The sequence below is a fragment of the Chaetodon auriga genome, chromosome 13 (assembly GCF_051107435.1).
Source record: "Chaetodon auriga isolate fChaAug3 chromosome 13, fChaAug3.hap1, whole genome shotgun sequence".
NCBI classification, from domain to species: Eukaryota; Metazoa; Chordata; class Actinopteri; order Chaetodontiformes; family Chaetodontidae; genus Chaetodon; species Chaetodon auriga.
The window spans coordinates 18,328,940-18,343,037 of NC_135086.1; the positions used below are offsets into that span (position 1 = coordinate 18,328,940).

The window sequence follows — 14,098 nt, forward strand, 5'->3', positions numbered from 1 at the left end:
ATTTCAGATGTAACTTGTGATTGCATGTTTTTATTTATTTACTTTATTTTCAAATCACAGGAAAAAAAACATGACAATGTGTACATGTCTTTATAATCGGCTATAACCGGATCTCCCTTGTTTGAAAGAAACAATGCAACATTTTCACAGACCTGCAACATTTCAGTGGTTGCCCAAGCCCAGTTATCTGTTCTTCAAAGGCTTCCACTGTCCCCTAGCTCCTCCCTCTCTGTACCGTGTGACAACAACAACTCATCCACAGAGCGGAGCTGCACTTTTCAGCTCATTTTCCTCCTGTCATTCCTCCTCCTATCTTTGATCATTGTCCCGCCGCTCAGCCCCCCCTTAAACCCTCACTCAGCACGCCTTTTTTCGGCAGCTCTTTTTACTTCCCAACTTATCTGAGGAGCTAAACTCTCGTGGATTCTTTCATTTAGGGGTGTCTCGGCAGGCTGGGTTTTATACTTTGAACTTCGGCTACTCTCTTCCCCTCCTGTAGGTGACCATGGCCGTACCGGCTGCTCTGATCCCACCAACTCCTCTGGTCCCACCGCCTCCGATCTCGACTCCCTCCGCGACGACGTCCCCGCCGTCGACAACTTCATCACCATCTCCATCCCTGGCCCCCCCATCCGGACCCGGACAGAACCTGTTCAGATCAGAGCTCCTCGCCACCAGCAGCCCGGGCATCCCGACGGCGGGTCTACCCCCCAGCAAACCCGTGTACTCGACCCCGTCGCCTGTTGAAAACATACCGCAAAACAATGAGTGCAAGATGGTCGAGTTGCGCGGTGCCAAAGTGGCGTCTTTCACCGTGGACGGCTGCGAGCTCATCTGCCTTCCTCAGGCTTTCGACCTGTTCCTGAAGCACCTGGTCGGCGGACTGCACACGGTCTACACCAAGCTGAAGCGGCTGGAGATCACGCCGGTGGTGTGCAATGTGGAGCAGGTCCGCATCCTCAGAGGGCTCGGCGCCATCCAACCCGGGGTGAACCGCTGTAAACTCATCTCCAGAAAAGACTTCGAGACTCTGTACAACGACTGCACCAATGCGAGGTGAGTGGAGAGCTCTGTACGGCATTTTGGCTTCGATGTCTTAACGGACGGCCGTGCGTAAAGACGCGGGAGCAAGGAAGGGGGAGACATTTTTCCTTTTACAAAACAAGTGGTTCAAGCGACGTGTGAAACTTATCAGGCACATTTAATAATTAGCCGTGACAGATTGTGAAAGTATTCGAATATGCGTGAGCGTGCATCCAGGCAGCGTGCTCCACGCTGTCTGTTGGACGGGAAGAGGCCAGCGCGCAACATCAGTGAAAAAGTTCAGTGAAAGTTTTTAACACGTGTAGGGCAAAGCTGTGCCATGATGGATGGCCTGTCTGCCTCAGAACAAATGAATCGATAACGCAGGCTACACCTCGGCTGAGTTTTACAATGTTGTTGAATAAACGTCAGGTGTGTCGAGGTGCCAGCACAAGAACAAGAACAATTCCAGAAGCGAGAGCCCAGGCGTCTTTCACGAGCCTTACTTTACTATAATTCTTAATTGAAGGAAACTTTCAGCGCAACTTTATTTTTAAATGACTCTGGAATAAAACTAGGTTATGTCTTGTTGTATGCCCTTGCCACAGGGGGAATACATTTTCAATTATGACAGCTTTGATTTTCAGAAAGTAAACAAGACAAACTCAGAATTTCAGAATTAGATGACATGGAATATTTTTATATTCATTTTTTTTTCTTAGTATTGGCAGCCAGTACATTTCTTAAGGACGTTACAGTACACTCACGGCTCCTGTTCCAAAGGGTGTGTGAAGCCATTTTTTCCCCACTGTAAATGCTATAGAAAATTGTCACACACACACACACATATGAGAGTGTGCCTTAATCGAGCATCCTTGATTTCTTTTAAACAAGGAAATTAATATAGAAAGTGAGTGAGGTAAACAGCTGTACGTGTGAAATTTAATGCATTAACCCTTATTACCAAGTCAAATATTTTGGACTTTAAATGTTTTAATATGGAGTGATTTAAGAGAGGATCAATATTTGATTAAAAGCCATTTTTGCTGTCCTGTTGCTCCTAGCTTTGATGTATCGCTCAGTCTCACAGGATAGTTCAGCCTGGTCAAATTTACCATCTTACCTGTCACTATGATTGATTCCATATTGATCTCCTACCCAGAAATGAGCTGGAAATGCAAATATGATGGAAAAGCTCACATCAGTGGGGAATAGCAATAAACACTTTGAGTCACTTGGTTGTCTCAGTTTAAAAGTATGCAGCCTTTTTTGCTAAAATATACCGTGAGATTAAACTTAATTCTGATGTTTAGATGGATCTTAATATCACAAGCAAATGTGAAAATGCACTCAGACACAGAGACAGAAGTTGCTGTGCAAACAGAAAAAAAATTCAGTACTATTAAGATCCACGTGTGTGATGAGGTTTAATACGTCTTGACCCTCAAACCGTTGCTTTATTTGCAAAGTGGACTATTAGGCCTGGTCAGAAAATGCAAAACCAGATAACTCACACAACATTTGAAGAAGACTCTGAGAGTGATATTATTACAATGAAACATTATGCTAAAGGTTTTTTCTCATCTAGTTCATTATTTCAATTTTAAGTAGCCTACAGTTTTTCTATCAGTAAACACAGTTTCTCACCAGCCTCACACATCTACATATGATATTTGGAGCTTATAAATACGCTTCAGCTCCATCTTTCCATCGCAGTAGCAATCGTCTCAACAACTCACCTGTGCACTTTGGTGCTTAAGCATCATTTACATAAAGCACCAAGGGAGCAGAACACCCCCCCACCCTCTCTCTCTCTCAATAGAGAAAGACACACCGTGCGGTGATCCTCCTCTCAAGCCTGGCATGGGGCTTCAGGTGACAAAGTATGTGGTTGAACTCTCAGGGTTGTCAATGGGGGGATGGCCAGCGATGGGGTTAAAGGATAATGCAGTGCCTCGCGTCGCTTTAATGACGCTAAAGTGCTGGGCTATTACGGGCACATGGACAGGACTGTAATTGTCTCTGAAAGCAGCCAGGTACTCCCGGTGCTGGGCTAAAATCAATCACTCAGACCCGGCCTGCCCGCCTGCCTGCCCCATTTGGAGAATTACATCATGGAACAGTGAGGCATCCGCTGGATAAAAGGCTTCTGTTACTTAGAAAGAGTTGATTTTATTTGCAGGGATGTGTGCTTTACACCGTCTGTCATTGAATTGCTGCTGACAAAATGATCAGTCTGAGTAAACAGGACACAGGTTGCCCTGCAGGTGAAAGCGAGTTCCCTCTCCAAAGTCGATGTTCTGTTTTGCACCGACTTAGTGTGGGAGAAAAAGTATTTGGGTTCACCAGTTAACCTGCTCAGGTTACACAACAACAGCCTGCTGCCTGAGATAGTTTAGCTTTTCATCTCGCTCTATTACCACAATGTCACTACTCTTTTTATACGGCGGCAGAGTGGTAACAATGAAGTGAATAATACTCCTGTACAATGGGTCTTACTATTTCACATGCTGTTTTTTTCCCTCTCGCGGTCTATTGTGTTAAAACAACACTACTCTCATTTTGCACACAGTGTGAATGTGAATAGCATCACAGAGCACCGCTGCATCCCGCTGATTTAGTTTGGATGTGGACACAAACAAAGCTCCAACCAAATTGTTCCCCACTATGCCCACTTTTGCATAACTCTATTTGAACACGTTAAACGTTGCTCAGAAATGTAATGCAGGAGCTTTTCGGTTCTGTGGTGACGGAGTCAAAAAATGAGAATTTATACTGGAAAATTCCTCTTACATACTTTTACAGTGAGTGCTTGAACTGCGTGTACTTTGCCTAATAAGCGGCACAGTATTTTAGTAATTATTGTTCGTCTTTAAAGATGTTGGAATATAGTCATTCTTGACCCCTTCATTTTCTTAAGGACTCTCGTGCCAGATTAGCAGTGCTCACTCTCGCTCCCACACTGATCCAGGTTAGTAATCTCCCCTACATTATGACTCTGGCCCTCCAGGAGCCCCCTGTTCCAGCTACTTGTTTTCCTTTTCATTTTCCCTGTGGTGGGGTGGAAAAGGTTCTTATTGCTTTGTGACACTTGAACTCTCTGAAAGGTTATTATAACACAGGGGGCGGTGCAGAGATATCACATATCTCTCATTGGTCTGCTTTGTGGAGGCAGGCTATCCGATGCTGGGGCGCAGAAACGCAGCAGTTAATTGACAATCATTGTCTACCCTTGAAGGTTAACCACACGCCCCAGACAATGTCCCACCACTGGGAATGGGACGGCTTTTCACTTACATGCCCTTCTTAAATAGATTTTCCCCGGCTCGTTTCAGTCAAGCAGATCTTACCCTGAAATGTTCTAAGTGACAGGTCACAGTGAGACTTTTTCTTTAACAGATATGTTTAATTGATAGTGATATGACAGAGGGTGTTATGAGAGGTATCACCTCTTTTGTTCCTGTTTCAAGAGTGTTTATGCCTAAACACACATATTTGCAAATGACGGTAATTGTTTTGTTTAGCGCTCAGTGTGAGCTGCCACTGAGGGTGCCAGCTTGTCTCTCTCCCTCCTCTCCTCTGCTGAGCTCTCTTATAATATATTTGTTTTCTACAAGGCACGGATGTGTTTACAGGTACTCAGGGGAGATTTCTGGATTCCATTCAAATCATTCCCAGTCAGAGTGGGTGCTAAGATACCCGTCACCCAGCAACCACATCCAAGAGGGAGCTTGGGCGATAATAACTTCAAAAACAGAGTGACAGATGCCTGATTAGAGAGAGAGAGAGACAGAGAGAGAGAGAACGCTATACAAAGCTGTTTAAAATCCAAATCTATTCAAGTACTTTCTTGAAAGTCAAATTGGCCCTCATATTGTTTCTTTACTGAAGGGAGAAAAGCATTTTAGCTATTTTAAGTTTTTCTCTCTGTAATTTTTTTCCTTTTTTTTTTTTTTTTTTTACATTTTTAATCCTTCAGTGGGGCTCTGCTAAATTTGATTAGGTACAGTACATGTGCTCAAGTCAACTGTGCAGTTGGCAGATGGTGGCAAGGTGTTTTTTTTTTTTTTTTTTTTTTTTTTTAACAAACAAATAGTCTCCTTGAAAATCAGAATTGCTTTATTGACTTGACATTCACTCGGCTGGAACAAGTGCAGATTACAACATTTTTTAGAAAAATCCACAGACTGGCTCAGTTGACAAAAGTAACATTCATTTTCTGTTTTTCTTTAAAGTGCAGTTTTTCTTTTTTGTTTTTTTTTTTTGCAGCTTTCAACGAAGCTGAACCAAGACTGTGGAAAGCACAGATTTCACTTGTTAAAGAGGCTTTGTTTGACACTGTCTAATGTCATTTGTGGATTTAGAGGCTATTTGCATGGTGAAGAGGCCTGTATTGTTAATTTGCCCGTTGGATGCATTAGTTGTCCAAGCTCTTATCTTATTTGCATGCCTTTACTGGATCCGCAGCAATTGAATCACCAATTAAATCTCCTACCAAATGAAATGGTTACGAATCGCACATGGACATCAGGTCTTTTCACGTTGATCAGAGTATTAAAATGACCTATTTTTATTATGTTCGCCGGCCATAAAGGGTTATTAGCTTTGATTTTTATAGACAACAGACTTAAGCTGTTTAAAATCTATCTGTCAATAAGACTTATCTAGCATATTAAACTAGATTTGTTAACACTGATTTTACCTGATGATTTTACACTTGAGACTGATTGCCTGACAGGCCGGCAATAGATTTTGGGTCACCCTGATCTCCACCCTCCTCTCTCCCCAGTCAGAGCTCCTTTGCTTGTCTTTACTCACGGGCTCCTTCACATTACAGCACATTTAGGGAGCATGGCGGAAGTCAGTGACGCTCGCACCAGGATGTTAAATGCTACTGACAGAAGTTAGAGGGAGCAGATGAGATTTCCTGATTGGAGAAGGAATGCAGGCCCTTGCCTGGCTCTGTCTAATATGGTCACATAGAGAAATTGATTTTCCTCAGAAATTAATTAATTTTTCATATAGCCCAAAGCTGGAGTTTAAAAAAGAGTGCACACTTGCTGGTTTCCTATTTTCCCCCTTTTTTAAAGAATTATTGCCTAATCATATTAATACTTTTGCCCCAAGGATGAAAAGATAATTGTACAAATGCATTTGGAAATATGTATCACTGAGTATTTATGATTAAATTATGCAAATAACTCCGCTCCCATCCTTCGTGGGCCCAGATTGTCTAATTAGGATTGATATGGCGAATAGATGTTGGGGAATCTGAATACAAGCATGTCCAAAGAGCAGAAAATTGAAAATGACAAGGCTGGAATCCTTAAAAAGTGTGTAGAGTCCCCCCCCCCTCCCCTCCTTCTCTGTCTAATTCAGCGTAACTGTATCAGGAGTTAATTTTCCCCGGCTTCATTTCTCGTCTGAGCTGACAGGAAAAGGAATCCATCAGGGAAGCAATCTCAGATGGGATTCCACAAATTTCCTCCACTTGTTTTTTCTCCCCCTCTTCATTTTCGTGGAGGCTATCAGGGATGAATCTTCTCCTGAGTAAACATGCAGATGTTATTCCTCCAGTGTCAATGTTTTTGGAGCTCTCTACTCAATACAAAGGACTCCTCCTAATAATTGAAGTATATTAAGAAAGGAATGTCATCCAACAAAAAGCCCTTTGTACTTTGCAGTCAAGTATTGCACATCATATTATGATAGCACAACTTTTTTTTTTCTTCTCATTGTTCTGAAAGCCAGGAAACACTCGTGCAGATGCATTTTGGAAAGAGAATTGTAGTCCAGTATCACCATGCAATTGTCAAGTTTAATATGACAGTGTTAGGAGTTAGCTGCTATTATGGCAGGTGATGGCAGAGTAGATTCATGCTAAGACTCAATTTTCTCAATGCCAAAATAGTCAAATATATCAAATTGATTTTCGAAAGTCTTCAGTCTATTGCAGTCTATTTAATAAACCCCACACTAGAAATACGCCATCTCAAATTCGAGTTGCACTTGCCCAGACAGAGACTGACAGACAGACACACTGTACATTGACACTACTTTGAGCCAACAGTTACATGTAATTTAACAACAGCCGTGTTCCTTGCTGGGCTCAGCGGTACATCACAGAGAAGAAATCAGGGAGGAAATGACATCGGTTTCCACTCTCTCTTCTTCTGTTGTTAGCTTCAGATGAACGGCACAGCACAGGAACGGCTCCAGTGCCTCCAACAGTATCTATTAAAGGGCTGATTGTTATCTAATCTTTACCTGGCGCTAGCTGGAAAAGCCCTGAAGCTAATGACACTTGAGACTAGCAGCACATTCGGTGGTGGTTCAAAGCGTCTGCTCAGTCAATACTTTCTGATGAAAAACTAAGAAAACGGCCCCACAGCTATTTATGTGAAGCCTGGATTCACTTAAACACCAGAAACACTTAATGCAGTCAGTTTGTTGCATTGAATTATAACTAACAATGTGCATAAAATGAGTTTGTGTTGAGCCAGCAGGCTAGACACTAAACTGCTCTCCTGTGCCTGGTTTTGGAGCTTCAGAGACTCTGGTGTTCAATTCAGGTTTTAGTGTCTGTAAAAAAAAAAAAAAAAAGACTTTAAACCACACCAGCATAAGTCAACAATTAGGATGATTTACTCTTAGCCGTTTCCATTTTCACCAATTTCAGAGCGTTCAGTGCATTATAATGTCAGTGTGCCACAAATGCTAAACTACCCATTTAAATTGTTCTTTTAATATACATTTATAGGTCATATCTAGATGATTGGTTCGAGCAACAGCATTGGACACTGATCAGCAGATTGTTCCAGATCTGTCTTTCAAATGATGGAAAGAAATTAATTAATTAGTCATTAATCTTAAGGTCATCGTCAGCTGAGTGTTTCTTACATGAGAAAATCTCCCCACTGTCAGATATTAAAAAAAAAAATGCATTCACTTTTTTTAACAACCCCATCCACTACTAATGTTTTTGAACATTAGCATTCAAAATAAAAAAACGTGTTAACGCTAACGAGATACTGTGTGCTGTGTTTGGACGCATTATTTGTCCCGTCGCTCTGTTTTCAGTGCAGAATCATTTCAGCTGTCAGCAGTCTAAAGTGAATGAAGCAGCTCGTTTGGTGGTGCACTGTAAAACGATAAGGTCTGCAATTTTGGCTGTTATCCACAGAGATAGCCACACCCAGAGCTGCTTCCTGACGGCATTGCACACCTGTAGAGGTTATGAGCGGGGTATCAATATCACCAGGTCAACACATTTTCATCTAACACTGACATCTCTCTTTGCCTTTTCACCCTCTCTCTCTCTCTCTGCTTCTGTCTCCCTCTCTCCCTTTAAGCCTAGTGAGAATATTGGTGGGAGTCTTTATTGGTTGCAGCGCTTGGGTTTCTCTCCGCGTAGACTCAAATGTCACCGTCTCCCTGATGTTTCTTTAAAATCGCCTGTGCCACCACTTGCTGTGGCGCCCGGCTATTATTACCCTCCTCTTAAAGAGTGACAGTCGGGTCCTCAGAGACGTGACACAAACCTCTGTGGATGGAGCTGTAGTGCTGTGTCAAGCCGATGCTCCCGGCCAATCAGATAGCACGGAACAGACCACTGTACACCTGGTATGCAGGGAGGTGAGCGGAAAAGTCAGGAGTCAGTTCACGCATTAAAACATGACTTCTGCGTGCCTCTACGCACAGATACAAAACCTAAATCATAAACTAAACTAGGTAAAGTCACTTTTTAACTGTGATCTGAAACTCAGTCCATGCTAAATGTCTTGAAAGCATGTTCCCAGTCATTCCACAGTGGTGCAGAAAATACAGTGAGACATGTTCTCTATGGAACTAAACATGGTTATGATAATAAAGCAGCCCTTGGCTGAAATGTCCACATACATTAACCCTCTGTAACTTTCACATGGGGATTGTGTGAGTGTGTTTGCTTCTGTTCAAGTGTGTGTGTGATGCTCAGTGAGGGAGAGAGAGTATGTGGGTGTGTGTGTGTGTGAGAGTGAGAGTGTGTGTGTGTGAGAGAGAGAGACACCCTCGCACTACTTCACATATGAATGGTCTTGTGTGAAAAGGAGGATGAATTGAGTCAAGCTGACATAGCATGCCAATAAGCTTTGTCTCATTTCCAATGCCGTATTCATTTGTGCCACAGAGAGATTTATTGCATGATTGACAATTATGAGAGGGTGACCTAGTTCTTTGTGATGGAACAAAAATGGTTTTCATCAGTTGCCTTTGCTGTCTTTTGCATCGTGTGTGTATGTGTGTGTGTGTGTGTGTGTGTGTGTGTGTGTGTGTGTGTGTGTGTGTGTGTGTGTGTGTGACGCTCCCTGGTAAAGAATAGTCTCCATGCACCGAAATACTTTTTTCCCCCCTCCAACTATTGAAACTCATGCGTTTTTCTCGTAATGGCTTCATATATTTTGCATAGAATCACATCATCCACTATGTCTGTTTCACAGCAGAAAAAATGAATTTCCTACCCCATTAAGCAATGTGAGCTGTCTAAATGGATCACGTTAAAGTGACATTTTTACGAATGCTCTTCATTCTCCAACTTTGGTGTAGAAATAAAAAGAAAAGGAAGTCATTTTACACACATACATACATGCACATTATTTATATATATATCTATGAGCCATTTTCTATCAGTACTTGCTGCACTGTATTTCTGACTGTATTATTGTTGTTACCTGATCGCCCAGATCACAAATATACTCATCCTTTTAGTGCTGTGACTGTCAGTAAAGAGCTTCGTTCGTGCCTTACATTTCCTGATTCCTTTATTCCTTTATGGTTCACTCTACCTGTCTATTAGCTGTGTCTTTTCTCTCTGTGTGCGAGCGAGTGTGCGCGCCCAGTCAAGCTTAGATTACTACGACTGTGAGGAGGAAGTCTCTGCACCTCCTGGGACTCCTGCTTGACTGGCCCCACAAATGATACAAGCCAGGGTTTAGTTGGGAGTTAATATCCTGCAAAATTGTCCTGCACAGCCTCGGCAGAATGTGGATGATTAAATGACACAAGCATATCAAAAACATTTTTCTCAGACTAGTGGCTGTTAAGTGTTGCGCCGGTGCAGCCCGTCTCCCAAGGTTACCATTAAAAAGAAAGGAATAATCAGTGGGAAGTGGGTGTCATTGAGCTGTGTGTGTTTTTCCATGTGTGCACCTGTATGAGCGTGTGCGGGGATGCTTTAGATGTTTTGTGTAATGCCCTGTTTGAGTGGTAATAATATCTCAATAGGATTTCAGGGTCTCATTGAGAGGTTTGGTAGAAGGTTGAGAGGACATATGCTAATTGTGCCTGAGAAGACTCGACTCTCAGAAACACATCCCACCAGAGTTTTCCTTGTACACTGGATGCCAGACTTGCCCCAGTGACAAAAAAAAAAAAAGGCTTGAGGCTCCAAAGCGATCCATTTTATCCTTTCTTTTTCAAAGGATGCAATGCTTTGTTTTAACCTCTGCCGGAAAGGAGATGAAAGGCAGTGTAATAAAGCCAAAAGGTCTTTCTGTAGTTATCAAATGGCCTTTCACTCCTGACCTTTAAGATGCCACAGTAGGAACTGGAGACAATGCTAGAAATACAGATCGGATTTCAGAGATCAAACACCTCTTTGTATAGTTTACTTGCATGGAGAAGAAAGAACAACCTTTCACAGCCCATCATTTGAATGTAGGGAAAAAAGAAAACCCAGAAATATTTGGGAAAGAATGAACTGCCTTGTCAGCGCCTGCACAGATCAAACACTTAGAAAGTTCAAGTAATGCAGCAACAGATACATTTAGGTTCTGAAGCATTTCTTTATTTCTTCCTTTATCTGATATGCTCTTGCCACTGCAATGGGCTTTGTATGAGTCATCTGGGACTTGGCTCTTGGATGTGTGTGTGTGTGTGTATGTGACTGTATGCGTGCGCACGTGCATTTATACTACTACATGTCATTGACATACTAATGTAAAGAAACATTTTCACGGAGCTGTGCTGTTTGCTTTTCCTAGTGCTGCGTGTTAGGCCAGCTGATGCTGTTCACCAGAAAGCCTTTCACAAAGCAACGAATGGGAAGGCTTGAGATGAAATGGATGTGTGGCTCTAAGATGTCAAGTCCACTGCACTTCTATTAATAGTTAATAAGTTTTTGAGCTGTATGTACTGTACTCTGAAGTCTTAAAGCCTCAATTTACACATATAATCATTTTGCTTTAATGTGGCCACTGTGGCACGATTTATAGCTGATGGATATGGGTGTGATGTGGGAGGTTCAGATTCAGGTTACTTGAAATGACAAGGTGCAGCATTGTAATGACAGGCCTACAATACCCAGCAGCCCATTTTTTTTCCACTCATGTCCATAAAGGGGCTGACTGCAGAGATCACTAATCATGCTCTTGGACGTAGACATTATCAGAATCTGTGATGGCACCCAGCATTCCTGTCATTCTCCACATTCTACCGAGCAGCACTCGCACTCTGAGCGTGGAGTGTCGGTGCCTGTGGACCCTGAAGGGCTCTGTGTAAGAGGCCCAGTTGGGGTCCTGCTGGTCCAGGCCTGTTGACAGTTCCTTGGCACTGTTGTCTCAGCAGGAAGACATCAGTTGGAGCAACAGAGAGGCCATGGATGAAGGCCGTCTGGTCAGCACAGAGAATGGAGTTGGAGAAGATTAGGCTTCACCCACGGGTCATTTTGTTCCCAGAGCAGGCCCGAGCCCGCCGGCCTCCGTATTGTTAAAGGGAAAGGTCAGGTCCAACGACTAGGCTAAGCCTATTAAACAGCCCGCACTGCTTCTTCCTGGAAACCTGACTGTGCTTTCTCTTAACTACCGAACAGGGGAAAAATCAGCTTTGAACAGCTGAGGTCGGCCATATCCTGATGTGAAGTGGAGACCACAGCTAATTGAAAAGAATATAACTGTATACCCATATGAAAGCATTGCAGTCATGCCTCTTTATAACACCAGGAAGCCATTTCGTATGGCATGTTTCACATTTTAAAGAACTGCTAATTGTTTTACACAGCCCTCAAGTTGGTATGCTGTACAGTATGTGCGCTAGGCTGCCAACGTTGGCTCTGACAGATCCTACCAGTGTCGAACAAATCCTCACATCTATATCCTCTCAGTACTAAATGCTTATGTACCGCATTCATAAGGTCGTCTGAGCCCCAACACACTCCCATAAGTCTCCTTTAGCTGTAGTGATTGCTGATGTCAGGGATGTCTGCTGAATGAAAGGAAACACAGGCAGATAGCGTTTGATCCGTGATGGAGATGAGTCCACATAGGAGTAGAGCTAGTGATTAATAATGGTGCATCTGGGTAAAAAGGATGTCATCCCCTGGACGTCTAATGAAAGCTCTTGAACATATCTGGGAGAGGCGATATGTTGACAGTGGATGATGCAAATGAGGCTAAATGTGAGAGGAAACCTGAAATGAATCACCCCGCTGTCTCAGTGGCGTTTGTGTGTGTGTGTGTGTGTGTGTGTGTGTGTGTGTGTGTGTGTGTGTGTGTGTGTGCGCGTGCACGTGTATGCGCCCCGACTAGCAGCCAGCCGTTTACACCGTACAAAGCTCGGTGTGACACTCTCCCTCCTTTGTCTCAAACTGCTAACTGTATTTAATTTCACATCTTATCGGGCCGGGCTTTGTCTGTCTGTGAGTCTCTGCACAGTGGAGGCGACCCCCGGAGATAAACTCTGTCAGGCTCTGGGGTGATTTATTAAATTCTGATTTCTGTGAAGGACTTTAATGTCGAGGGGGTGGGAAGAGCGGGAGGGTGGATGGGGGTGTTGGCCGGGGGTGGGGGGTTTGTGTGGGGGAGAAAATATGTCGCAGGTGTCTCTGCCAGCCCCGGGCACTGTTCTTTCTCCATTACCAGCATTGTTAGGTATAGAGAGGCAGGAGAAAAGAGAGAAGTAGGAATCTATGCTGAATTTCCTGTCTTTGTTGTGGCAGCGGGTTTGTTTTTTCCCTCTGTTCCAGGCCAGAACAGCGGTATCAAATCTCACTTGTTTGGACTGGAGATAGCGACTGGAGTGTGGGACGGGGGTTAGTTTCATCGAGGGCTCGACCTAGCTCAGTTTAACAGTCGGATTTGAATACTTCTCCCTCTCTTCCTCGTGACACCTGAATGGGGCTCTAACCCTCCAACCAAATCTATTAGGTAAATCCTCTGACCTTATCGGACTCCTTATCCCCCTCCGATATTTGAATAAAGCCTGATGTCAGGACATGTGTGACATTTTTTTGACGAGTTCAGCAGATTTTATGGGCAGCTATTACAGCCTGTGTGGACCCAGTGCTTCAATTTGAAATATTTTCTTGTTAAGCACACTTCACAGGTCAATTGTGACCGTGCCGCAGCTCAACGTGTTAATTTTAATATCATTTTATTCATCTCGAATGCATCAGCTCCTCCCCCTTGAAACCTATTTTACATTTCTCTTTCATATCACCTTAATCTAAATTGATGTGTTATCATACATGGATCTCAGAGGAGGGGATCAAATAATGACTGTCAGTGGTGCATGGTGAACTGTGTTTTTGAACATAATTTGGTCCTCTACATTATAAAATATGCTTTAAAGCCAAACCACAAGGTGATTTTCATATGACCCTTCCCTTTGTGAGAATTGTTTTTTAAACCGAGAACAGAGCTGTAAAAGTGACGCGTTGCTTCCTCTGATATCTGTGAAGCAGTTTGATCAAAAGGTAATATTGGAGAGGGGCGCTGCTGGTTCTTGTCTCCTACACGTTCCTTCCCAAAGGGCTCTTTTCTCTGTGACACCTCGATTCTCTAAAGCGATGAGTGGATGATAAAGAGTTGTGGATTCCATATATTTATTTATTGCTCGTATTGAAGAAGTTAATAGAAGACTGTGGGCTGTGATGCGTGAAGGGCTGCATGGGACGGGACTTCTTGTCTTAGATGCAGAACTATAGAAAGCCAGGCTGAACACATACATCAAACCACACAGACGTGCATGTGCACAACTATCCACACACACACACAAGCACACAGCGATGCTCTATATCAAATAGTTTGCCCCCTCTCTTTCT

At 43.2% G+C, this 14,098-nt stretch overlaps 1 protein-coding gene across 2 annotated transcripts in view; it reads left to right on the forward strand.

Moving 5' to 3' along the window:
* Positions 1–362: 362 nt before the first annotated feature.
* The window catches only part of dachd (dachshund d), a 90,415-nt gene continuing 76,679 nt past the window's right edge, over positions 363–14,098 (forward strand). For both annotated transcript variants that reach the window (XM_076747099.1, XM_076747098.1), the window contains exon 1: positions 363–1,056. In XM_076747099.1, the coding sequence (XP_076603214.1) occupies positions 506–1,056 (551 nt within the window). In that variant the 5' untranslated portion in view covers positions 363–505. The remainder of the gene's footprint in view (positions 1,057–14,098) is intronic.